The sequence below is a fragment of the Canis lupus genome, chromosome 20, assembly GCF_011100685.1.
Source record: "Canis lupus familiaris isolate Mischka breed German Shepherd chromosome 20, alternate assembly UU_Cfam_GSD_1.0, whole genome shotgun sequence".
NCBI lineage: Eukaryota > Metazoa > Chordata > Mammalia > Carnivora > Canidae > Canis > Canis lupus.
In genome coordinates, this window is record NC_049241.1 from 46,303,860 (window position 1) to 46,330,760 (window position 26,901).

The following is a 26,901-nucleotide window of genomic DNA, read 5'->3' on the forward strand; positions in this document are numbered from 1 at the left end:
CCAGCGCGTAACCCAATCCCGCCCGGGATGACCAACGCTCCCGGGTGACGTCACGCTCCCGCCCCGCCCCTTCTTCGCTACCCCCGAGGCCTCCCCAGCGAGCAGGGGCGCTAGTTCTTTCCTAAAGGGGCCTGGGCCTGCGGAGGGCGGGACCCTGCCTGCCTTGGCCTTCGCTTGGACCAATCCTCGCCCGCGCGGCTTCAAGATTGGTCGGCTCTTGCCCTTCTCTCCGCCCCCTCCGGGACTTCCGCTTCCGGTTCTGACGGACGCTTCGGCCGTAACGATGATCGGGGACATCCTGCTGTTCGGGTAATTAGGGGGGCCAGAGGCTGGGGTAAGAAGGGTGAGAGGGACGAGGGGCGGTCCAGGTAACCTCATTCTCCCTTTGCAGGACGCTGCTGATGAACGCAGGGGCGGTGCTCAACTTTAAGCTGTGAGTAGGCCGCTTTGGATCGCGACTCCACCCAGGGGACCGTAGCCCCACCCCCCGCGAGCGTGAGCCCGCCCCGCGCTGCAGGCCACGCCCCAAGCCCCAGCCAGCCCTCTGGCCACGCCCCCAGCCTGGTCCTCCAGTGACCTTTTGCTTCGAGGTGACTTGAAAGCAAGGCTGCAGTTTCTCGGGGATCTCTCTTCCCGCATCCTGGAGAGCCTCTGGCCCTTCCCCTCTCTCCCCCCCACAATTTCTTTCTTTCTTTTTTTTTTTTTTTTTTTAAGATTTTATTTACTCATGAGAGACAGAGAGAGGGAGAGAGACACAGGCAGAGGGAGAAGCAGGCTCCACGCAGGGAGCCCGACACGGGACTCGATCCCCGGTCTCCAGGATCACGCCCTGGACTGAAGGCAGCGCTAAACCGCTGAGCCACCCGGGCTGCCCTCCCCCCCAATTTCTTAGCCCTATTCTGTACCCACGGACCAACCTCTCGACCCTGGTGGCTGCAGCCCTGTGATTGATGGGTAGTTGATGGCCCAGAAAGGGGCATTGAACCACCCGAGGTCACAGAGCAAGTCAGCTGCAGGGCTAGAGCTGCAATTGAGTGTCTGAGGCCTTCAGGGCTAGGGGACTGAGTGGACTTTATGTCCCACCGAAAGTGGACACTGTCTGTTCCTCTTTGTAGGAAAAAGAAGGACACGCAGGGCTTTGGGGAGGAGTCAAGGGAGCCCAGCACAGGTAAGGCCTCCTTTCTGGACTCTGACATTGGTCCATTGGAGAGAGGACAATTTTTTCTCACCAAGCCCTACCTTAGTTTTCTTTTCAATTGTGTCTGTGTGTATGTGTGTGCGTTTGTGAGAGGGAGAGAGAGCGAGATGGGCCTAATGATGTGCTGTTCCTTCTGTTCACTTCTATCACCCTCTTCTTTCTCCTATCAGAGCTCCCTGGGTAGCTCCTCTAACTTCTTGCAGTTATAATTTTCTTTTACGCATGCTATCATCTGCAGTTATGATTTTCCTTTACGTATGCTATATTTGCCCCTCACACTTGATCTTGCTTGCTTTGGCCCATTCCTGTGTCCTTGAGGTGCCTATCCTCCAGCATGAATGAATGAATGAGCAGGTACCTGTTCTTTCAGAGTGCTGCAGACCTGTTCTTTTTAAATTAGGTGCCAACATTAGCTTCCAGATAAATCAGATGTCATGTAAGGATTCAGATGTCTGATTTATCAAGAAAAATCTGAACATCCTAACAGCTCAGGGTTCAAGCAACTTCTTGGCACCCTTGGATCAAGTTGAGAAAAACAGGACCCCAGTGAGGCAGGGTCTGTGGCCTCTACTTCCTCCCAGCCCCAACCCCCTCATCTTTATATCATCTTACCTGTCCTGGAGGCCCTGAAATTTACACTTTCTGACGAATTTATTCATGTAACTGAAACCTAGTGGGACCTGCACATGACTCTTGTGTCCATGCATTTATTCATTCACCAAGCATTTACTGAATACTTGCCACGTGCTGGCCACTGTGCTGGATGCTGGGGACACGGCAGGGAATAAGACAGAAATTCCTGCCTTGTGGGTTGTACTACTCTGGGGTGGGACATGCAGTTCCTAAACAAGGAACCAATGGTGATGGAGGTGATGTTAGGTGAGCATAGTGTTGGGATTGCTGCTCCAGCTGCGGTGTGTGGAGGGAAGTTCCCCTGAGGGGGGTGGCATTGCAGCCATGGGTGCCATGATGGAGTGTTTCATGAATGCGATAGGAACACAAAGGCGCAGTGAATTTGATGACGATCTGACCACTCCCTTTCATTGGGTGCCTAGTTGGTGGTGGCTGCCTTGCCAGGTGCTTCCTGTGGGTGTGTCACTCCACCTCTATCCCTTTTAGATAGGAAACTGAGGTTCAGGGTTGTGGCTTGACTTGCTTGTGACCATGTAGGAAATCAGTGACTGTGTCGTGCTTCAACCTGGGTTTTTCTGCCCCCAGAGGTGGTCTTCTCAATCACTAGTCCATCCATCCATTCATTCTTTGGTTCATGTGTTTCATTCAGCAGCTGTATATATTGGTTGCCCATTGTGTGGAAGGTATTGTACCAACTCCTGGGGTGGTGGTCTAGAGATCTAAATTGGAGCTGGGGTGGGTGGGAGAGTAGAAGGACTTGATGGTGGTGAGAATGTCAGTGATCAGGATGGTCACAACAGTGACTTCTCTCTGATCAGGGGCTCTCTGCATGTTCCTTCCAGCCAGTCCTCTGTGCTTGCTGCTGCCACTGTGGAGGATGTGCCTCTCCCTGTGCCTGGCTCACCCCTGATATCGTAGTGGCTACATTTGTTGAGAGCCGTCTGTGTGCTAGGCACCGTGCTTCCTAGTGACTTGTCACCTCCATTTACACAGGAGGAGGCTGGTGTATGTATAGGCTAAGGACTGAGCAAGGTCACCTGTGTGGGAGGGCAGGAAACTCCTGCCGGTGTTTAAGGTTGGAGCTTATGCGCTTCGTCGAAGTTTTCTGACCCTTGCTCCCCGACATAGGCTAGGTTGGAATGCCCCCTCCCCCGCCATTGTATGCTCCCATGGCACCTGGTATAGTGAATAGTCAGGTGTGTGATTTCTTGTTTAGCATTTTTCCTGCGTGTGATCTTCTTAGGGCAAGGATACCTATCTTTTTCCTTTGTTCCTCCCTGTGTCCCCTGAGGTTGGCTATTGCCCAGAACAAGTGGCCTTCAATTAGCATCTGTTGATGGCAGGAGAGCCTGTTTTTGTGATGCTGGGCCCAGAGAAGGGCCTCGCAGGCAGAGCCTCTCATACATCCTGGGGATGGACCTGTGTTTGACATTTGCAGTTTGGGCTGGGCTGCATGTGGCTATCCCAGTGGGTTGAATAATACCGGGCTCGTCTAAACTGTTTGCTCATCGTGTATTGGATGGTGCTGCGGTGCCAGGTGGCTGTGTAAATTTCTGAGCTCCTGCCTGGTATTCTGTGCTTACTGGGCAGCCCTGGTCTAGAGATGACACTTTGGTTGGCACCCTTGTGGATTACCCCACCTGGACCCATTTATTTCATTCTGGAGGATTAGAGAGGGAGGATGATTGACTTAAAACCCTGGAGGAAGGTTCTGGAACCCATGCCTCTAGAATCTTAACGTACTAAACTGCTTCCCCTTGGAATGGGTTCTGTTCTGTGGCATTGGGGGAACTAGTGTAAGTCATCATCAAAGCAGAACTCCGCTTTTACTTGCCTGAATTAGTATGCTTTTTCAGTGCCAACACCAAAAACCCAGCCCAAAGTGGTTAAAGAAAATTGAAACCTCCAAGGGTAGAACTGTTTTCAGGCACCACCCAGACTGAGGCCTTAAATCAGCTCTCCTGCATGACCCTCTCCAGCTCTCTCTTTCCTTCTGGGTTGATTTTACTATCAGTCTGGCTTGTGTTGACAAAAGATGACCCTAGAGCAGAGCTTGGCACAATTTTTCTTTTCTTTTCTTTTCTTTTCTTTTCTTTTCTTTTCTTTTCTTTTCTTTTCTAAGATTTTATTTATTTATGACAGAGAGAGAGACAGAGAGAGAGAGAGGCAGAGAGAGAAGCAGGCTCCATGCAGGGAGCCCGACGCGGAACTCGATCCTGGGTCTCCAGGATCACGCCCTGGCTAAGGCGGCGCTAAACTGCTGAGCCACCTGGGCTGCCCTGGGCACAATTTTCTGTTAAGGTCTCAGATCGTAAACATTTTAGGCTTTGTGGGTCACACATTCTTGGTGCAGCATGTCAACTCTGTTCCTTGAAAGCAGTCATGCGAAAGAGAGGCATACCTTGTTTTATTGTGTTTGCTTCTTTTTTCAAGAAAATATTTTATTTATTTATTCATGAGAGAGACAGACAGAGACATAGGCAGAGGGAGAAGCAGGCCTCCTGCAAGGAGCCCAATGTGGGACTCGATCCTGGATCCCAGGATCACGCCCTGAACCAAAGGCAGATGCTCAACCGCTGAGCCACCCAGGTGCCCCTTATTGTGTTTCTTTATCATGTTTTGCAGATACTGTAGTTTTACAAACTGAAGGTTTGTGGCCACCCTGTGAGCAGGTCTGTTGGCACAATTTTTCCAATAGCATTTGCCCACTTCGTGTGCCCATTTGTCACATTTTGGTAATTCTTGCAATTTTTTCAAACTTTTTCATTATCACTGTATGTGTTATGGTAATCTGTGATCAGTGATAATCTGTGATCAGTGATTATGACTTGCTGAAAGCTCAGATGACGGTTAGCATTTGTTAGCGGTATTTTTGTAATTAATGTATCTACGTTATTTTTTAGACATGATGCTACCACACATTTCATGGACTATAGTGTAGTGTAAACATAACCTTTAGATGCACTGGGAAACAAGAAAATTCATTTGACTTGCTTTATTGCAATGTTCTGGAACTGAACCCACAGTATCTCTGAGGTATACCTGTATAAAAATAAGCAGGCATAGATGTATTTTGATAAAGCTTTATTAGTAGACACTGAAATATGAATTTCATGTAATTTCTGTGTCTCACAAGATACTGTGTTGGTTTTCTTTTTAACCTTTAAAAAGTGTTAAAAACGTTCTTAGCTAATGGGCCATACAGAAGTAGGTGGTAAGGGCAGGCTTTGGCTCACAGGCCATTGTTTGCCAACCTCTGCCCTAAAAGACTGGGCTTACATCTTCCTGGCCAAAAAGGGTGATAGAAAGCAAGTTCCTCTTTCCCAGTAGTTGAGACAAAAGTCCTAGGATTGACTCTTATTGGGCAGACATGCCCCTCCCTGAGCCATTCAGAGGCTGGGGGCTCTCAGGGTCTGGTTAGTGGCAGCTCCTGTCAAAGGGCCAAGGTTTGGGGAGCAGAGGTGACCCACAGGAAAAGCTATGCTGCCCCCAGAATGTGGGTCAATGGGATCGGGGCAGGCAGACACTGCAGAAACACACTGCAGCCGTCTCAGCAGAAATGTCAGCAGGGCTTGTAAAAACGCGTTCTGACTTTCCAGGTGACAACATCCGGGAGTTCTTACTGAGCCTCAGATACTTCCGAATCTTCATCGCCCTGTGGAATGTCTTCATGATGTTCTGCATGATCGTGTAAGTCCAGCCTGCCTGTCCCCTTTGTGTCCCAACCCTCCGTGTTGTTCTCCAAGGTGACCCACTACCTGGTTGTTCTCTGGCCTCTCTGTCTTCATTTTGGAGTCACACTTTCTGCTTTCAAAATAAGAACTCTCCGAGCTAGAGAGGGGAGCAGGGTCTGCAAAGGTTAAACTGTGTCACTGTGGTCTAGGCTGGAGCTTTGATTGGAACACGGTGTTCTCTGAGTCCTGGCTGTTCCTGGCACCTAGCAGAGGCTGCCAAGAGATGCCTTCCCTTGAGCCCATGGCCCTGTCCACCTCTTGCCAGCTCTGCTGTGTTTAGCCTATACTTGGTATCTGCCAAGGTGGAAAATGTGGCTTAATGGCCACTGTGCTGCTGGGTCCTGCTTCTACCCTGTCAGTAGCCAGCAGAAGTGTATTTATTCAGACTTTTTTTTATCTGTTTTCATGCCCATTTTCCATTTCCTCATTAGGCTTAAAAAAATCGAATTGGATTGGTTTTCCTTCCACAGTCAGAGCCTTAATTTTAATGCTGCTGATAACGAATTGTGAGACACAGTAGTGTTAAGCAGACTCAGGGGAAAAACAGTAGGAGAATCTGGCAATCACTTGGGCTAATCATGCTGGGCTGGTTCCATTCTTGTCCTAAAGAGGAAGAGAATGAAAAGTCAGCTCTCCCGAGTAATTGAGATTCTGAATTTGGGGTTGCTGGGTGATCCTTGTGCCAGCCCAGTGGCTGTTTGAGATGATTCCTGGACTTGGGACATTTTTTTTTTTAAAGATTTCATTTATTTATTCATGAGAGACCCACAGAGAGGGACAGAGACATAGGCAGAGGGAGAAGCAGGCTCCATGCAGGGAGCTTGATGTGGGACTCGATCCCTGGACCCGGGATCACACCCTGAGCTTAAGGCAGATAGAGGCTCAATCACTTAGCCACCCAGGTGTCCCAGGACTTAGGGGTTTCACTGGGCTACGGAAAGTGTTTTAGAGCCCAGAATGAGGACCGTGATATATGCCCAGAGAAGCCCTTTTCGGGAGCTCATATGAGGCCTGCCCGGGTACAAAGAGGGCTTGTGAAGAAATCAGGGAATTTGCACACGATAGGGAGTATCATTAGGATTCACAGGAAGTAGGACAGTGTCAGGTGGTGCTCTTCCAGCTTTGGTCTTTCCAGGTTCCCACTTGTGCTTTCCTCCCTTCATTTATTTACAACTATTCAGCGTGGGCTGTGCCTTGGGCTTATAGCTGAGACCAAGATAGGCATAGTTCCTGCCATCAGTGAATGCACAGTATAATAGATGGGACAGGAACAGAAAAATAAATAGGGAAAAAATCACTAATGAGGTGAATGGGAGGTTCTCAGTTTAGGAGATGGTCAGAAAGAGGCTCACAGAGAAGTGCTATTTAAATAGAAACCTGGGCAGCCCGGGTGGCTCAGTGGTTTAGCGCTGCCTTCAGCCCAGGCCGTGATCCTGGGGACCCGGGATTGAGTCCCACGTCAGGCTCCCTGCACGGAGCCTCTTTCTCCCTCTGCCTGTCTCTGCCTCTCTCTCTGTCTCTCATGAGTAAATAAATAAAATCTTTCAATCAATTAATCAATCAAAACCTAAAGAACATGTAAAAGCCTTGCCATTTGCAGAGCCGGAGAGACATGATAGCATGTGCAGAGGTCCTGGGGGCAGAGAAGAACACTGTGTTTTCATCATTCTTTTATGTCCATCAGCTTCATCATCCTCTCGCCCAGCTAGCTCCCTTTACTGTTCATTTGCTGGCCTGTGACCAAGATGGTCACCTTAGGCTCTGTGACCTCCTGGCTCAGCCCAAGGCTATCTTTGTCTGTAGCCCGGTGTCCTGATTTTGCTTCCTGGGAGCAGAGCCTGATTGACCTAGCTAGGTGTGACTCAGGTCCAGTTAGATTGGGGTTATCCTGATTCCAGCATAATCACTTAGGTCAAGTCAGCAAACCACAGCCCATGGGCCATATCTAGTCTGCTTCCTGTTTTCATGAATGAAGTTTTATTGTCATACAGCCACACCTATTTCTGTGACTGCTTGTGCACTACAGCAGAGGGGTTTGAAGCCATGTGACAGAAACTGCTAGGCCTACAAAGCCCAAATTCTTCATCCTGTGGGTTTTTGCCGACCCCTGACCTAGGCCATCTCTTTCAGTAGGGGCCACAAGTGAGGGAAGATCCTCTTCAGAAAAAGGTCTGTCAGGGAGGCAGTGAGTAGCTTTCCCAGGATATTAGAAAACTGGAAATCACCGGGGGCACTTGGGTGGCTCAGCAGTTGAGCGCCTGCCTTCAGCCCAGGGCGTGATCCTGGAGTCCTGGGATCCAGTCCTGCATCAGGCTCCCTGCATGGAGCCTGCTTCTCCTTCTGCCTATGTCTCTGTCTCTCTCTCTCTGTCTCTCTCTCTTTCTGTGTCTCTCATGAATAAATAAATCTTTAAAAAAAAAAAACAAAACTGGAAATCACCTAAATGTCCAAGAACGCGGGAAGAGTCAGGTAACTCAAAAGGATGCCCATCCAAGCAGCTGTCACGGCACTATCACTGTTGATGTGCTGAAAGTTCTGTCTACATGGGGGGCAATGTTTTGCAGGTAAAGAAGGCTGCCTGTCACTTATATGCACACTCTGGCCTCAGTTGTGATTTGCATATAGCAAACATTGAGTACATGCCTGAAGTCTGTGGAGAAAACCCTTCCAGCCAGGGAGTTGGAAGCATCTACTCCAGGCTGTCCACAGAGATGACTGTGCTCAGATTGGAGAAGAGATTAACAGGGCCTGAGAGGATGGTTCGCGGTTCCCTGCCCCCACTTTTATATTGTTTGAGCTGAGCTACTTTGGAAATTTTTAAAAGTCCTGAAAAACATGAAATTTGGAGAGAAACGTGCCTGAGTGTTTAGGAACTAAGAGTATTGATATCTGCAACTTAAGTATGAAATGCATCAAAAATAAGGTAGATAAATGAATAGGTACGCTGTAAAGCAGAATTATTTTTTATTTATTTATTTGAGAGAATGAGAGCATGGGCTGGAGGAGGAGTAGAGGGAGAAGCAGACTCCCCGCTGAGCAGGGAGCTTGACATGGGACTCGATCCCAGCACCCGGAAATCATGACCCAAGCCAAAGGCAGATATTTAACTGACTGAGCCACCCAGGCACCCCAAGCCAACTCCCTGCTGAGCCTGGAGCTTGACGTGCGGCTCCATCTTATGACTCCGAGGTCATGGCCTGAGCCGAAATCAAGTCAGAGGCTCAACTAACTAACCACCCAGGTGCCCCAGTAAAGCAGTATTGATTGTAGAATTGAGGTGGTATATATGCGAGTGTTCACTGAACTATTCTTTTAACTCTTCCATATGTTAAAATCTTCATGATAAAATGCTGGGTGGGAAGACAGGGAGAAAAATGAGCGTGTCAAACCATGGAGAATGATTAATAAGTAAAAAGTGGAAGTCAGTCTTTACAGTTCAGAGTTTTGTAGTATATTCATGGGGTTTTGAAACCCCTGGCATAATCCAGTTCTAGACATTTTCATCACCCCAAAGGGAAACCTCAGACCCATTAAGCAGTAACTGCCCATTCTTCCCTCCAGTTCCTGGTAATCAGTTAATCTACTTTCTGTCCTTTTGGATTTGCTAGTTCTGGGTATTTCATGTAAATGGAATCGTAACGATATATGGTCCCTTTTGTGTCTGGCTTCTCTCATGCAGTGTGATGTCTTAAAGGTTCCAGCGTGTTGTAGCGTGTGTCAGCACTGCATTCCTTTCTGTGGCTGAAGAATAGTCCATTGTGTGTCTGTGCCACAGCTTGTTTATCCTCTCATCAGTTGATGGATATCTGGGATGTTTCCATTTTTTTGGCTGTTTATGAGCATTGCTGATACAAATACTTGTGTACAAGTTGTAGTGCAAACTTAAGGTTTCAGTTTTCTTTGCTCTATACCCAGGAGTGAAATTGCTGGGTCATATGGTAACTCTGTATTTGTCCTTTTGAGGTTCTGCCAGAGTAGTTTTTAAAAGTAGCTGCAGCAATTTGCCTTCCCACCAGTAGTGTATGATGGTTCCAATTTCCCCCACATCCTTGCCAACGCTTGTTATTGTCATTATTTTTTTTTTAAGGATTTTATTTATTTATTCATGAGAGACAGAGAGGCAGAGACACAGGCAGAGGGAGAAGCAGGCTCCATGCAGGGAACCCGATGTGGGACTCAATCCAGGGACCCCAGGATCACGCCCTGGGCTGAAGGCAGGCACTAAACCGCTGAGCCATCCAGGGATCCCCTATTGTCATTATTTTTGATTAGAGCCATCCTAGTGGATGTGAAGGTTGATTAGCATTTCCCCAATGGTTAATGACATCAAGCCTCTCTTCATGTGTTTATATTGGTCATTTCTATATCTTCTTTGGAAAAATGTCATATAAGTCCTTTGTCCATTTTTAAATTGGGTTATAACTGAGTTATAAGGTTTTTTTTTTTTATAGTCTAGAAACCAGTTCCTTACCAGATACATGATTTGCAAGTATTTTCTCCCATTCTCTGGGTTGTCTTTTTTACTTTCTTGATGGTATCCTTTGAAGTGCAAAAATACTTAATTTTGATAAATTCTAATCTATTTCTGTAGTTTCATCGTTTGTGCTTTTTGTGTTGTAGCTAAAAATCGTTGCCCAAACCAAGGTCATGAAGATATAGGACTAAGTTTTGTTTTAAGAGTTTTATTATTTTGGGATCCCTGGGTGGCTCAGTGGTTGAGCCTTCAACTCAGGTCGTGATCCTGGGGTCAGGGGATCGAGTCCCACATCAGGCTCCCTACATGTAGCCTGCTTCTCCCTCTGCCTATGTCTCTGCCTCTCTCTCTCTCTCTCTCTGTGTCTCTTGAATAAATAAATAAAATCTTAAAAAAAAAGTTTTATACTTTTAATTTTACTCGTTAGGTCTACAATATACTTTGAGGTAATTTTTACATATGGTGTGAGGTAGGGATCCAACTTCATTCTTTTGATGTGGTGATCCTGTACCATCTGTTGTTCTTTTTTCAAAAGGCCTTTTTATCTTGGAAAGAGTTTAGATTTAAAGAAATGTTTCAAAGATATATATATATATATCTTTATATAGGAACTCTGTTATCTTCACACACACACACCCCTCTCCAGGCCTTTCCTATTCAGATTTTCTTCACTGAATAGAGTTAACTGTAATCACCTGTTTACTCAAAAATACCTTTTTTTTTTTCAATTTATGAAAGTCATCACTGACTTACATTAATAAAGAATGGGCTAAAATAAAATGTTATAGATTCTGATGAAGGAGATACTTTCTTAAGTAGCTTTTTTCTTTTTAAAACGTACCATGTTGGGATGCCTGGGTGGCTCAGTCAGTTCAGCACTGACACTTAATATCAGCGCAGGTCTTGATCTCAGGGTTGTGAGTTCAAGCCCTGTGTTGGTCTCCATGCTGGGTGTGGAGCCTAGTCAAAATAAAATAAAATATACTTTTTGGTAGTGTTAAGTATATTCCTGTTGTGTAACAGAAAATTTACTTATAAAATCAATAAACAATATAAAATAATCTTAAAAATAGTGACATAAAATATTTTCTGAAAGTGTTTTCCTAGCTAGAGCTTTCCATCCTTTCCATCCTCATGGCCATTTCTGCCCTCTGACTTTTCCAGGCTGTTTGGCTCCTGAGCCCCAGATACACACCTTCCTGGGAACCAGGAACCAGGAACCACCTTCCCAGATGCCGAGTCTCCCTTCTTCCGTTCCTGACGACTTCAAGAATGGTTTTGACCGGAAAACCAGCGACCTTCCCAGAAAGCCCAAGTTCTTGGTGGGTGGAAAAAATGTTTGCCAAGCTGCACACGGCTTCCCAGCCACGTCATTGTTTTCTTTTCAAAGATATTTTCACTTTGGTCTCTGCGTTGAAATGCTGTCTACTTAAGGAGTTTTAGGAGGGCTTATGGAAGGGGATATGATAACATTGCATTCCCCACAGACAAAAGAACGTGTCTTGATTGTTTTTTTAGATTGAAATTCCTCTTCTACCAGCCTTCTACGAGAAACTCATTTCTAGATGTTTCTTGCTTTATTTTTAATAACCATCCTTTTTGGTTCCAGTTATACAGATTTTTCAAAATAATTTTTATCCAGGGATCTGAAACAGAAAGGTTGGCTTTTAAGATTGATGCAGCCTCTTTATTGGACTATGTTTAGGAATAACAAGCGGGTTCATTGTTTCTGGGCCTATGTCCAGATTCCTTTCCTGTCTCAATGGGCTCTGCTTGGCCACTGAGTGTCACTGAGGTCATCCCCAGGACTTTAAGGGTAAAGTATTACTGATTCCCATGGAAGAGAGGTACAGAACAGTTGGCAGGCACAGATGTGGGTTTTAGGAGAAACTTTGCCCTGCCTTAAAGCCCTTCTGTTAAAGTAACTCTTGGGGCCACTAATTGTATAGTTTCTGGAATGAGAGTGACATACGTGGTAATACTGGGACCCAGTTCTGAAAGCTTGAAACTTGGGGTCTTCTTTTCAAATGAGTGATTTCATGATTGAAGAGCAGTGAGCCTCATTCGAGGAAATACAGCATTTTGGACAGAAGCTTCTTTGAAAGGCAGGTCCTTTAGCGCCAAAATGAAATGCCGGTGGTCGACATCCAGACCCTACAGTGTTTCATTTGTTTGTTGTGGTTTTTGAAATCCTGATTTGTAGGTAAACCTGGTGGGAGGAAGAAGTAAATCTACGGACTTTCAGAACTCAGCATTGAAAATAAAACTCATTTCTAAAAAGGATCTTTTGTTTATACATTTTTTTTTTTTAAACCAAGAAGTTAGTTGACTTCCAACTGGAGTTGTTTTGAATTACCCTCTGGGAAACGCTGAGGAATCATTTTGGAGGCTGTCAAAAAAGTGAGAAAAGAGGCACTGTTAGATTTCCCCCTTTTGGATTTTCCTTAAAAAATGTCAGGCCAGAATTGGGCAAATGTGCTTTTGACCTGGCTACTTTTAGAAGTATTGAAAGAGCCAATGAGAACAGTAGGGTTTTGCTAGACCAGGGTCAAATCCACTTTTACTGCTGCTTAGCTGACATTATTCTGCTCCAGTGCTCCTATAATTTAATTCCCTTGTCAAACCCCGGCCTACAGTTTGTCAGTATCAGGGAACGTAGCTGTTGAATCGAGCTTCATCTGGGCCTGTGTCCTTGTCAGCAAGAACAGGCGTGCCGAGATCTGGGCTGGTCATCCCTCCAGCTGTGTCAATGGTGCGAGGAAACCGAGGAAACCTCGCTGCCTTATTCAGACTGCTGCTGATGTTTCAATGAGGCGAGGCATTTGTAGTTATGGGGATGAATCATGCTCTGAGAAGAGAATGCTGTCATTGAGATTTTGTTTCAATAGTTGTATTTTTTCCCAGAGAACTGTTACCTCGTTGTTAAGCTCCTGCAAGCAGTGTAGCTTTGGAGGCTGCTGTCCATTTTAAAAGTTGCATCTCCCGGATGTTCATCTTTAGGAAGCTTTTCAAGAACCCTGGTTCACAAAGAAGGTTATCGAAGTTTGAGTTTTGGGTGCGTAGTGTTGCCCAACATTTAAGTGCTCACATTCTGGGCCAGTTAGACCTGGGTTCAAGTCCCATCTCTGCTCCTTGCCAGTGGGACCTTGGCTGCTTGCTTCCCCAACCCTTGCCTCAGTTTTCAGTTTCCGAAATGGGTCTGGAAGTCCCATCTGCCAGGGGTCGTTGTAAGGGTCAGCACCTCAAATGTGGGCCGACTGATTGAGCACCTGGCACCCAGAAAGCAACTGAAAACCCGGGTGTCCTCACTGCCAGCATCTTCTGTACTCTCACCCGCATTCGTGCATGCAGTCTGCACACACACCGTCAAAGGGATGTGACATCATTTAAAAGCATTAGAAACAGCTTTCCAGCATGAAAAACCTTCTCCTGTCTTCCTGTTTCCTTTCTAGCATTTTCATTACATGTATCGATATTCAGGCATACCTTGGAGATATTGCAGGTTCAGTTCCAGACTGCCCCAATATAGCGAATAATTGCAATAAAGCAAGTTAAATGAGTTTTTTGGCTTCCCGGTGCATATAAAATGTCGACACATTTATGTTTACACTACACTGTGGCCTCTTAAGTGTGCCGTAGCATCACGTCCAAAAAACCAGCGTGCTTACCTCAATTAAAAAATATTTTATTGCCAAAAAATGCTAATTGCCATCTGAGCTTTCAGTGTGTTGTAATCAGTGATCATGGATCACCAAAGCAAATACGGTAATGATGAAAAAGTTTGGAATGTTGTGAGAATTAGCGAAATGTGACACAGACACAAAGCGACCAGATGCTGCTGGAAATATGGGGCCAAGAGACCGGTGACGGCAAACCTTCAGGTTGTAGCAAACACAGTGTCTGTGAAGTGCAATGAAGTGAGGTATGCCTGGATACGACGTGGCTTGATAGGAGATAAGGTGGTGTAGGGTCTACTGTGTTCATTTCAGCGTCATTTCCTTCATATTTTCTGGGCTGCCAGACAGGCTTCATGGTGCTGGGTTTTAATTACCTCACGATGTCAGTAAATCTCTCTTTGACCTTGGCCCTCTTGCCTGTCCTCTTGTATGTGCTTTGAACTTGTACTTCGCCCACTGTTATAAATGCCATTGTGATTATTATTGTGATCTTTGTTGGCTCCCTTCACTGGTGCTTCTGCAGAACCTAGGGAGGCCACATCATTGTGTACCACCACTGGAGCTTTAGTGGCTTCTGTTTTGTTTTATGTTCAGGTTTCTTACTTACTATCAATGCATGTTCGTTGTAGACACAATTGTAAAATACAGCCTTCCTCTAAGGAATAAAACCACCGATAATCACCTTCCCCACCTTCCCTCATCACTCAAGGTACACATCCTTCTGGCTCTTTCTCTCTGCATGTGCCTTGGGTATGGTGCACACATTTTTGTTACATAAATTATATCTTTGTATCTTTAGCCTGCTTTTGTCACCTGAGAATACATTTCTATATTTTTTCCTACAATTACCGTTCTTAATAACTCCAAATAAGTCTTTATAATGACGTGACATAATTGCTTTAACTTGTCCCAGCCAATGGAGACTTACTTGAGTTGTCTCAAGTTTTTATCTATTATAAATAACACTGTGATGACCATCTCAGTATCATCCTGAATGAATTCTGGGGGTCACCTTTTTTTGTTTTTTAAGATTTTATTTATTTATTAGAGAGAGTGTGTGCATAGCAGAAGGAGAGGGAGAAATAGACTCCCCACTGAGGTTGGAGCCCGACGTGGGGCTTGATCACAGGGCCCCAAGATTGCCACCTGAGCTGAAGTCGGGTGCTTAATTGAGCCATCCAGGCACCCCTTGGGGTCACTTTTAAAAAGAGATCTGTCTTGACAGCTTTGGGTTAAGAACTCCAAAGAAAAATGCATCTTGGACGGTTTGCATGTTCCTTGTTCATTTGTTCATACATATGTACCTTCATATATATAAGAACTGGGTTCTAAATCCCCATCAGCTTTGACTGGGAGTGGTATTAGGCTACTTCAGTTGGTTTTAACCTGTTAATAAGGACGAGATTTTTCAGGCTTCATCTAGATAACTTTCTTTGTGCAAGCGACTGCAGTTGATATCACACCAGTTGGCTTTCCACCTTGGTCTTGATTAGGGACCTTAACCACCATCTATGTAATAAATACCCACTGCTACTTGCCCAGAAGCATGTTACATGGGGTCACGGCCAAGTGAGAAGCTGCATGTTGAGAATGAAAACAAGGCCGCAGTTGGCCACACCTTTTCTTTGGGATTCATGTTGGAAACCCCCTTTCGTTTCCTCCACTTTGGCATCTCGAGAGGTGGAACATGTCCTTTCTTTGGTGGGTTTCTCATTGCACTTCAGTTTCAGTTGTTCTAGAGCAGAAGTCAGAAACTATGGTTCCCAGGCAGAGCCTGGCCAGCTACCTGTTTTTGTAAATAAAGTTTTATTGGCACCCAGCCACACTCCTTCGAATATCTGTTGTCTAAGGCTGCTTTAGTTCCTTCTTGATATAATGGCAGAGTTGTGACAAAGACCATCTGGCCGATGGAGCTGAAAATATTGTCTTCCTGGCCCATTTATGTGATACATTTGCTGACCTCTGAGCTAGGGGACGATAGAGAATCTCAAGGTGCCCTTTCCCCCCAGAGCCACTCAAGTGGAGTTATCAACATACTTTGTGGTCTAGATTTTAATAAACACATTCGAATTTGCTGAAAATTGAGCCAGCCATTTTCAAGCGTATGCTTAATAGACCAAAACATAATTTTATTTCTCTTGATAGTTAGGGGAGAGATCTCTTCTGGGCTCCCTGTGATTCTCCTGAGTGAGAGCTCCTCCGCGCCAGCCACACAATGTGATAATGAGATCGGCTCTCCTCTGAAGTGGTTAGATTTGAAAAGCCATCGAGGCTGTCATTAGTGAGGCATTTTCTTTTCATTTCAACTGTTTCATTATCTCCTCCTTAACCACATTTGTGTTTATGAAATATTTGACAAGCCTCCCGATGTTTTCCCATGTTGATGAAAGACGTACGCTGTTTGTGTATAAAGCAAAAGGCCTGGTCTTTTTTAAAGGAAGATATAAATTCTACTTGGGGGTTTGTTTTCATCATTCCCTTGATTTCCATTATTGCACAGAGAAAAGTACTTGATCCGCTTTGAGCCCCTCTGGCACTTGAGAGTTGCTGGAAATGAGAGTTTGGTAATAGTGAGCATTCCTGCATGAGAAATTGAACAGAGGGGTCTAGAGCAAGATAGAAATTCAAAGTCCACATTTTTCTTTCTTTTTTTTTTTAAGATTTTATTTATTTATTCATGAGAGAGACAGAAAGGCAGAGATGTAGGCAGAGGGAGAAACAGGCTTCCCGCGTGGAGCCCGATGTGGGACTCGATCCCAGGATCCTGGGATCACACCCTGAGCTAAATGCAGACACTCAACCACTGAGCCACCCAGGTGCCCCAGTATTGTGTTGTATTGTATTGTATTTCATTTTATTTTATTGTAAAGACATAGGTGGATTCTGTTCATCTGTGTTTAGTTCACATTATTGTTACAGCTGTTAGTGATAAATGTGGGCCACAAGGCATGGAGTATGCTAGGGGGAGTTGTAGAAATTCTTTTAAGGGGAATAGAGCTTTAGTGCATTTAATTAGAGTTTATTCTGCGAATCAGAGGAAAACATGGAAAGGATGGTTATAGTAGAAAGCAAGGTAGAGGTCTGGGCTGGACCCAGGCTCTGTCCCTTACGGAGTGTCATGTGGGGCAGTGAAGTAGCATCTTTGTACCCCCATGTCGTCATCTATGATATGAGGACAGTGAGAGAGAGAGAGCTTTAATGTGTACCTATAACCTGCCTCACACTTGGTGGGCATTCAATAAATGGTAGTATTTTTGTTGCTGTCATTTCTTTTGTTAAAAGACCTCCTTGATGGGTTTTGTGAAGCTTAAATGAGATAGTGCCTTAGTCTGCTTGGATCATTATAACCAAATGCCACAGACTGGGAGATTTGAACAACAGACATTTCTTTTCTTATGTTTCTGGGGTCTGGGAGTCCAATCAAGGTTCCAGCAGGACTGGTTCCTAGTGAGGCCTTCCTCTTTGGCTTGCAGACTGCTGCCTTCTTGCTGTGTGTTCACATGAACTTTCCTTTGTATAGTATTTGATCAAGGGCCCACCCTATGACCTCAGTTAACCCGAGTTACCTCCTTAAAGGCCTTAAATCCATATATGGTCACTTTGGGAATTAAAGCTTTAACAGATGAATTTTAGGGGACACAGTTCAGTCCATAACATATGGTCAAAGGTCTGCCTGTAGTAGAAATTCAGTAGCTGTGAGTTCGTGTCCTTTGCTAATATGTTTCAAGGCATTAAGAACTTCGAAGAACTCCCTGTGGCCCAGGAACGCTGACCCTGATGACTGATACAGAGGGATTTGCCTCCTGATGTTCCCTAGTGTAGTATTTGCGTGAAATGGAGTGATGGCTTCGATCATAGTGTCTCAGGCTTTGGTGTCCTCATGAATCCCTGAGGGGTCTTGGCAAAGTGTGAATTTGACATAACAGGTGGGGGGTGGGGGGATGGGGGGAAGGGGACAGGCTGCTGTATTGCATTTCAGTCAGCTCCCAGGTGATGCCCATGTTTCTGATCCCCAGACCACACTTTGAGTAACGATGCTGTCTGTTCAGTAGCCACTAGTACCCTGTGGGGCTGTTGTGACCCCAACCCTTGAGTCCCAAGTACATTTCAAGTGCATTTCATGGCAGAAACCTCTTATTGGGCAACACTGCCTCTAAAAAAGAGAGAGTAAAAGGCTTTCTTTGTCAGGGACCTGCATGAGTTGCCCGGTGGCTGCTGTGACAAATGGCCACACTTCATGGCTTAGAATAACACAGATTGATGACCTTACGGTTCTGGAGGTCAGAAGTCCAAAATGGGTCTCACTGGGCTAAAATCAAGGTGCTCGCAGAGCTGGTTTCTTCTGGAGGCTCTAGAGGATAATCTATTTCCTTGCTTTTTGCCACTTCTAGAAGCTGTCCACATTCTGAGTCTGCAGCCCTTCCCTCTGCCTTCCAAGCCAGCAATGGTTGTTCAGGTCTTTGTCCTGATATCTGATTCTGCTTCTGGTTCCTTCCTCCTCACTTAAGGACCCTTGTGATTACATTGGGCCTACCAACTGGGATCATCTAGAATAATCTATCTTAAGGTCAGCTGATTAGCACCCTTACTTCTGTCTGCAACCTTAATTCTCTCTTGCCATGTATCATCATTTATTTGCAGGTTCCAAGGATTAGGACTGGGACATCTTTGGGGGTGGGGTGATGTTATTCAGCCTCACACAGGGCCAGACAGTAAATACTTTTGGCTTTGTGGACCACACAGTCTCTTGCTTAGCTGTGCAACTATGCTGTCATAGCATGAAAACAGCCAGAGGCAGCACACATCTGACCAGGCCTTGCAGGCTGTATGACTTCTTTTTGTATCTTTAACTTTCTTATGGAAAACTATGAACACGCAAAAAAGTAGACCAGTGCTGTGATTTCCTGTGTACCTATCAGGCGGTGGGTTTTGAATCTTATGCTTTGTTGTACTTGACTGATTGTCTGCACCAAACATCTGTTACCCTTGTAGTCAGGAAAGAAGAAACACACACAAAGATGTCAGCATCAGAGCATCTAGGAAACGTGAGGAAAACCACCATCATTACCACGTTTTGAGGTTAAAAAGAGAAAGACACAGATAGAGCTTATGGAACATTTATCCTTCTCCGTACTCCTCTTCCACAAGCCTGGAATGGAGAAGAGCTCGAGATGTTCTCAGGGCAAGCGGCAGCTCCTGTTAGATGGGCTGTGGGTTAGACCCTTTTCAAGTAGGACATCTGCTTGCTCCTGTTTCCTGAACTCTCTTTGTGATGTTTTACTGAGAGAAGGAAATCTCATCCAAGTTTGGTGAAATCATCCAGCTCTGAGATTCATTTTAAGACAAATGAACTGTGGAGTTGCTGGGATGATGGGAGGAGGGAACCTTAGCCATGGAGGGCTTTGGAGGGGGGCGGGGGGCGTTGCAGTTGGGGGACATACAGTTCCCTGGTTTGACCACTTTGCATCAAAATTTTACTCCTTCTTGGGAGTCTGTGGGCCTCAGCAACCTTGGAAAGCACACTGCAGGTTTGGGAGAGGCCAGGAGGAATTTTGATAAATGGCTTGGTCTTGTGCATATGTGTTTGTGCGTGTGTAAGAAGGAGAGAGGCGTATATGGACAAGTACGTGTGACATGTGAGGTATGCGTATGGTATGTGTCATGTGAGTTTGTGGCCTGTCAATGTGTGTGATACATGATGTGTGTGTAGCACGCATGTGATGTGTTCTGGGAGTTGCAGTATGTGTGTGTGTGGGGCAGGTGTGGTGTGAGATTGTGAGATGAAGGAGGTGTGGAATGCGCCCATGTGCAGTGCATTTTGTGTTACATGTGCTGCGTGTGATATGTGTGAGGTGTGTGGGGTGGAGCTGGCATGTGATGTCTATTTGTGTGTTACATGCACCATTAGAGGTGGGATTGGGGTTCCTTTTTTTTTTTAAGATTATTTATTTGACAGAACGATTAGAAGAGCACAAGCAGAGAGAATGTCAGAGGGAGAGGGAGAAGGAGGCTTCCCGTTGAACCCAGAGCCTGGTGTCGGGCTCTCTCCTAGGACCCTGGGATCCTGACCTGAGCTGAAGGCAAATGCTTAGAAGACTGAGCCACCCAGGCGCCCCTAGGGTTCTTTCTTGAACTGCACTTTTTCTCTTACTACATGGACAGAAGTCAGTCATCATGCTGAGGCTTTATACACATAACCTTTATGCTTTGGCACAACAAGTGGTGGCCAAAGTATCACTGTCATCCCATGTTTCCTAATGAGGAAATTGAGGTCAGTCCAGGGAAGTGACTTGCCCAAAGTCCCTGAGGTTATTAGCAGACCTGACATGAAGCGTGGTCCTCCTGCTGCACTCTCACCAGAATACTTTATTTGGGCTCTACCACCTGCTTGCTGGCATGGATTAGGAAAGCATGTGGCTCGTGCCAGCACACAGTAGCTCCTTACCTGTGAGACCTGTCCAGAAGCCTGGGATACCAGAGCCAATTCCAAAGTCAGAACCTCTCTTGCTTTCTAGCAGCATGCTGCATATATGCCACGACCCCCCTGAGGCATCTGCGCTAGCGCTCTCTCATTGAAGAATAGTATTTCTTTAGCAAAACAGCCTAACATTCACACAGACCTGGCCCAGCAAAGACCAAACAGCCTTGGACAAGCTTTGCCAACCAAATGGGTGTCATGCAAAGTTAAAGAAATTCTTTGGGCTTTTTGAGCAGTGGGGTTTGGGAACAATGGAGAGGGGGTCATGGGCCTGCACTGTGAGTCCCTACCTTGTCCCTTACTTGCCAGTGATTTGGGGACAGGTCATCACTCCTGTTTGTGTGTCAGTTTCTCTGTGACACCGATGGCTCAGGACCTAGTGTTGCCAGGACTTGACACTCTTCCTCTCTGTGTAGCTTGTAGTGTTTGTAGGAAATACTTTCTAGATCATATAACCTCTCATCATGTTGCTTTCAATGTCAAAGCGCAACACTGAGCTTTTGTTTCTAGGACATTCTGTTGGCCAGTTTGGGACCTTTTACTGTGGCTTCTGTCTGCTCCTGGTTGCTTTTTGACATCATTCCCTTGGTTCTTACTGCTCCTCAGGGAAATGGCTTGTACCTGATTTGGTTCATTATGTTTCTCTACTGGCCTTTGCACCCAGAGTTCTGGGTTAGGGTCATCATCTTGTCCAAAATCCAGTCACATGACTTTAGCTAGGCCACTCCTCTGAGGAACATGGACCGGGGTACCTGGTTGGATAGTTAGGTGACCAGTGTGATAGGAGGGGAGAAAACCCACTCTTAGGGATGGTGACGAATAAGGCTGACCAGGAACCCGGACAGTGTATATATGTGGCATGTTCCAGTGGGTGATATGTGTGACGTGCGGTGTGTGGCAAGCGGGCCTCACAAGGCCAAGGGCTTACATGAGATGAAGTGGGAGTCCCCTAAGTTTTAAAGCAGAAGACAAGAAGATCCAAACCCTTTGTCATCCAGAGCTGTCTGGAGCAGAAAAAAGCTACAGCAGATTGGTACTTTATCCTGCGATTCCTTTACTGAGGAAAAAAAGATGATCTTATTTCTGTGGACGCTTCAATAAAATGTTTATCAAAATCATTCACTAGAGAATTAAAACAGTCCCTGATTTTATTTCTTTGCTTAATAAGAGTCACTGCGAGAACATAAAACTGCATTAAGCAAAATGACAGCCTCTACTCTAGCAGTGATTTAGATCACTTTATCAAGTGATTAGATTATTTGAGCACTTCAAAGGCACCATTTTAGCAAGTTTTTTTTGGAGGTCTTTTTTAAAAAAAGAAAAGGCAAGAAGAATTTTATGATTACAAACCAAAACCAGACAAAATCGGTTTTACAGTCTCCCAAGCATATTACCTTATGTGTCTTCTTAAGAATTAAGTGCAAATGAAAGAGATCCATAGGAGTATACCTGTAGCTACCAGAAAAAAAAGCATGGGCATTCACCAAAAAAAAAAAAAAAAAAAAAGGCATGGGCAGCAGTGGAAAAGTGGAATCAAAAGAGAGAGTGATCCTTTATTCTCTTTGTGTGTACATGTGTGTGTTAAGATGATGTGCGCTGTGTTGTTTTTATGTATGATTATTCTTTACCCTGTACTTAGCTGAAGGTCAGCATAATAAAGGAGATAATTAAAGCTTAAAAAGAAAATAAGCTACCTGGACATGTGTGTGCTGCAGATCGGAGGAGAGAACTGTCAGCAGGCAAGATTGGGACAGGGCACAGGTTCAGGAGAGGACAGAAACAGGAGACACGTGGCCAAAGATAAACAGGCGGGAGGTGCCTGGGAGTTAAGGAGCCATGAGGGCCAGAGGGCATGGTTTGGCATTAGAAAGATCCAGCCTGAAATCCCAGCTGCACCATTTGGGGTGAAGGGGTCATGACTGTGTGTCTCTTCACTGCTGACCTCAGAGTCTTCCTTCCTTGTGTGTCACTTGAGGATTCCATTAGCAACTGTGTCTCTGTTAGCTAGCACTGAGTAACAAATGACCCCAGTACTCAGTGGCTTAAACCCTCTATTATTGAGTCACAGTTCTGTGGGCAGGAAATAGGATGGGGCACAGTGGGGCTGGCTCTGGGCTCCGAGGGCTTCTCAGATCACACGCCTGGCACCTCGCCTAGGGTGTCCCAGCCTGCTAGGATTAGGCATGTGGGCGTCAGTGTTGTCTCTCACTGGGAACCTTGTTCTTCACAGAGGCCTTGGGCCACTACCACTGGTTGAGTCCCTATATTCTGACGTGGCAGCTCCGTGTTCCCAGATCTGCAAAGGTGGATGCCACCCTGCTGCTGCTGCCTCTTTTTCATTTCTTCTCGTGCCTTTTTATGGCTAATATTCCAGCTTATGGACATACATTTCATCAATCTGTTCACCAGTTGATGGACATTTGGTGTTTGTACTTTGCACCTATCAATAGTCCTGCTGGGGACTTAAACCTGTACAAATCTATGAGTGTAGGTTTTCAGTTTTCTTGGCGAGATTGATAGGGGTGGATTTGCTGGGTTGGGTGTTAACTGCTAGGCCTTCTTAAAGCTTCAACCTGGACCAGGTAGGGCATGGTTCTCCTGCATCCTCTAAAGCAAATTGTAGGCCCCTTCCCCCAGAGTCAAGGGGAGAGGCTGACACAAGGGCCTGACTGCCCAGTGGGGTTCATCTTGGTCGTCAGGTAAAGCCCTCAGTGTGCAACCTGACACATGGTAGGTACTCAATGTTATTTTCTTTTTTACTAAGAATAATACAAAACCAGGGCAGTAGGGAAAACATAGTCTATTAGGATTTAGATGGACATCCATCATAGGCAAATCCATGTTCAGGATTTTGGAGATTATGGGCACGCTTCAGATTAGCAGTATCCAAATCAGAAGATGATAACTAAAGGCTACTAGAGGTCAGAATAACCCAAGCACTGGATGAGGTGAGGAGGAGGCACTCCATGTTCATTCTAGAAAATGCGAAACTTCAGGGACAAGTATCAGAAAAAAGATCACCTGTTATCCTGCCTGTCAGAGATAACTACTATAAAAATTTTGGCTTCTTTCCTTCCAGTATTTTTTCTGTGCATTGGGTGCATGAAGTATAGATTTAATAAAACCAAAATTAAGATTGTAATGTATATATGGATTATATACTGCATTTTAACATGTAATATGAAGTTGGGAGCATTCCATGTTGTTCAATACTGATTTCAGTGCCTGAGATTATCTGTCATCTGGCTGTCTAAATCTTTTATTTACGTATTTTTGAAGTATAATGTCCAGCTTTGTGAAATTTCTACATGTTGCATACACCCATAAGACCACTACCCAGGTGGAATTACAGAATCCTGTGGTCCCTTCCTGTCCATAACCTTCCTGTTTGTGAGTCGACCCCTAATTTATTTACATCCTCACCTTTTACTGAACACTTGGGTTGTTTCCAGTCGTTTGCCCTTGTAAATGATGCCGCTGTCAACTTGCCCGTATGCACACATTTGTCTGGATCTGATTGCTTGCTTTGGATACATTTCTAGAAGTTGTGAAATACTGGGGCAAAGGATATGAACATATGGAAATGATGTCAGTCAAAATGCTGTTAAACATCTTTCTTAGTCCTGCTGTCTCCAGAGTGGCTTTGTCCTCTGGTGTTCCGGTCCTGCTCAAACAATATACTGGGCCCCCAACCTATTTCCAGTGCTTGGCTTCTCAGGAGCAGGCTTTGTGCCTCTTAATATGCCTTTGTGTCCTATCCCGCTACTTGAAGACACAGTAAAGTTATTTGAAGTTCTCTGGTCTGTCTTTGGAGCCATTCCTAAAAGCAGTGATATGGGGACTATTCAAAACCAATTGAAATTTTTTTCACTTTTAGAAAAAATAGGACTTGCTGCAAAGCCAAGCAGGACTCTGAAGCCCATCTCTTGGTACTTCTGAGATCATCGAAAAGGTTGAATGAGTTAATATATGAGTGTTTTCAAAAATTTCCCACCAGATGTTAAATTCAGAGTAAACAAATTGGTCAAAGTGGGGTAGTGGTTTGCTCGTATTCATTTTTCCTATTAATCATCAAAGCCCTCACATACTTTATTGGGATAAGTCCAATCACCTCGCCTTTGAATTGCCCAACTTCTGGGGGTGTAGGTGTCTAAGGAGGCACAGTTGCCTTTCCTTTCTGAATGAATGAGTCCACCTGGCGAGTCCCTGCCACCATGTGGTGTCGCTGTTGAAGACTGGTCCTGAGCAGTTGTGGGAGCTGACCTGCTCACAGCTTCCTTCTTTGATGTCCTTGCCTGTCCATCTGGCTTGAGCCACTGAAGTTCATTGAGGGAGAAGGAGCTGGCTCCCTCACTGCCAAGCTTGGCTAAGGATGCTCTGCACCCAGGCTCCTAAAACCACCTTCCTGCCACTTCCCATGGCAAAAGCCAAGTCATGGACTCAGAGCCTCTTACCTTTTTGTGGGCCACCTCACTAGCAGGTGTGATGCTCCTTTTCAGGGGCATCACAAGCACAAAATATCTTGTCTTCTCAGAATGGGGGCAGGATAGATGTTCTTGGGACCACACTGTTGTAATGGAAGAACCATTACAAGAGGATTTACCTTGAGCCCCACCTTTTTTTTTTTTTTTTTTTTAAGATTTTATTCATGAGAGAGACAGAGAGAAAGAGGCAGAGACACAGGCAGAGGGAGGAGAAGCAGGCTCCATGCAGGGAGCCCGATATGGGATTTGATCCTGGGACCGATCCTGGGACCGCAGGATCACACCCTGGGCTGAAGGCAGGCGTCCCTAGCCCCACCTTTGTGTAACAGAAGTCATTTCAAGTATCTCTTCCTTGAAGCAGGAAGTCTTGCTAGGTGAACTGCAGTATCTGTCCTGGACCTAAGAGAAGCTAACAGTTTCTTTTTTAAAAGATTTTGTTTATTCATGAGAGATAGGGAAAGAGAGGCAGAGACATAGGCAGAGGGAGAAGCAGGCTCCATGCAGGTAGCCCGATGCAGGACTCCATCGCAGGACTCCAGGATCACGCCCTGGGCCGAAGGCAGATGCTAAACTGCTGAGCCACCCAGGGGTCCCCGAGAAGCTAACATTTTCAAGACTCTCATTGAGTGGTGATCTGATTTTTAACCACTACATCTATGTTCAATGTGGAATAAAACTATATACATATATGTGTGTCTGTGCATCCTAATGTGTACAGTATTTAATATTGCATTCATTTGTTAAATATTTATGGAGCCCCTCTATATGCCACATCTGTGGAGCTGAACTGTATACCTATGTCTTGGTGTGTGTTTAGAGCTGGCCATGCAGAACTCAGTCATCTTAATGTTTAAAAAAAGCAGGTAAGTTGAGTGCTTTCCACATTTTTCTTAAATAACATGACCCATGCAGAACAAATTGCTTCTATGTGACCCTTGATTAAAAAAAAATAAGATCTTGTACGTCTGAGTTAGAAATTAAAAGAAAGGCAGAACCAGAATATGCTTGGGGGAAGAGCTTGTTGATTTTGCTTATCTTAAGTGAGATAAAGAGTATCTCCAAATGGGCTGGTTTCCAACCTGGACCATGTACACAAATCACCTCATTTCTACGAGGGAGAGGAAATTAAAGGAAGTATTTTGCCCGTGTTTATTTTCTTCTACAAGTGTGATGTAAAACTTTTCACATGTGCAGAAGGAAGCAGCCACAACCACGTGCAGAAACAGCCGTTTTTGCAAATAAAAATGCTTCCCAGAAGCATGACAAATGCAAGACTAACAGGTGTAGCACAGATCCGAGGCGCGCGTGTGGTTCTCATCAGCTGCCTCTCTCCTGTTTTAAATCTAGGTCTTCCTGTAACAACAACAACAAAAAGTTCTCTCTCGGGAGGCTGCGGCTAATAACCCACTCAGCCTGCCTTCTAGCCCCATAACAGTATCGGGGCTTCCAGGCAGCGAGGTGGGGGTGGGGAAGGAGACTCCACTTAGACTTGACATTGAACAATTCTGGGTTTGACCTAGAACTCTGGGTGACCTTGGGCCTCAGTTTCCTCTCTTGTGAAATGCTTTGTTCAGAGAATGAGGGTTTCCGTTTCTCAGCACCCTCCGCGCCAGCAGGGTTCTCCACCGGGGCCGCCCTGCCGGCCAGGGGACGTCTGGCGATGACTAGACATTTCTGGCTGACCTGACCGGAGAGCGCCACCGGCGTTGAACGGGTAGAGCCCCAGGATGCGGAGTACCCTAAAATGCGCAGGACGGCGCCTGCGGCCGGGGCCCGCCCACCCACGTCATCGGTGCCCAGGATGAGCAACCCCGGCGGACTCGGGTTTGCGACCTCGGGGTCGGTGGGCTCCCTGGGCGGGCCGCGGCGTTTCCCGAGCTGGCGTGACGGCTCCGCCTCCCCCCGGAGGCGCTCGGCGACCCGTTTCCGTGATCCCAGCACGCCCAGCGCCGCAGACCTCCGCCCTCGGGGGGGCGCCCCCCGCTGACCCTGCCGCGCGCGCTACCACAACGTGGACCTGTCGCCCTCGCCCTCGGGGCCGAGGACCCCCGGCTCGGAAAACGTGGCAGCCTCCCCCGCCCGCGGCTCCCGTCACCTCCGTCGGTGGGGAAAGCTTTTCTCCCCAGTGAGGAGTCCTTCCGCTGCCCCCCTCTGAGGCGGCCGCCCGGGGCGCCCAGGTTCAAGGACTCGGCGCGCTCCGCGCGTTTCCGTCGGAAACCTCAG

General features: G+C 46.0%; 1 protein-coding gene and 1 long non-coding RNA gene across 3 annotated transcripts; one reads left to right on the forward strand and one right to left on the reverse strand.

Moving 5' to 3' along the window:
• Positions 1 to 179: 179 nt before the first annotated feature.
• SMIM7 (small integral membrane protein 7) lies at positions 180 to 12,322 on the forward strand. 2 transcript variants are annotated; one of them, XM_038566954.1, is made up of 5 exons: positions 200 to 309; positions 392 to 433; positions 1,116 to 1,168; positions 5,431 to 5,521; positions 11,204 to 12,322. In XM_038566954.1, the coding sequence occupies exons 1-5, from the start codon at positions 284 to 286 to the stop codon at positions 11,217 to 11,219; spliced, it is 228 nt and encodes a 75-aa protein (XP_038422882.1). In that variant the 5' UTR covers positions 200 to 283; the 3' UTR covers positions 11,220 to 12,322. The 2 variants fall into 2 exon arrangements, with proteins under 2 accessions (XP_038422881.1, XP_038422882.1); XM_038566953.1 differs by lacking the exon at positions 5,431 to 5,521 and having other exon boundaries at positions 180 to 309.
• Positions 12,323 to 12,380: 58 nt separating this feature from the next.
• Positions 12,381 to 26,767, reverse strand: LOC119864721. The gene is made up of 3 exons (XR_005375037.1): positions 21,889 to 26,767; positions 18,629 to 18,752; positions 12,381 to 12,428 (listed from the first exon to the last, which is right to left on the reverse strand). It is a non-coding gene; the product is annotated as an uncharacterized LOC119864721 (long non-coding RNA).
• Positions 26,768 to 26,901: the final 134 nt, after the last annotated feature.

Coding starts and splice junctions, on each gene's coding strand:
- SMIM7 (XM_038566953.1), top strand. CDS start 284: ATGATCGGGGACATCCTGCTGTTCGG. Junction 310..391: donor GGGGACATCCTGCTGTTCGG/GTAATTAGGGGG, acceptor CTCCCTTTGCAG/GACGCTGCTGATGAACGCAG. Junction 1,169..11,203: donor GTCAAGGGAGCCCAGCACAG/GTAAGGCCTCCT, acceptor TGACTTTTCCAG/GCTGTTTGGCTCCTGAGCCC.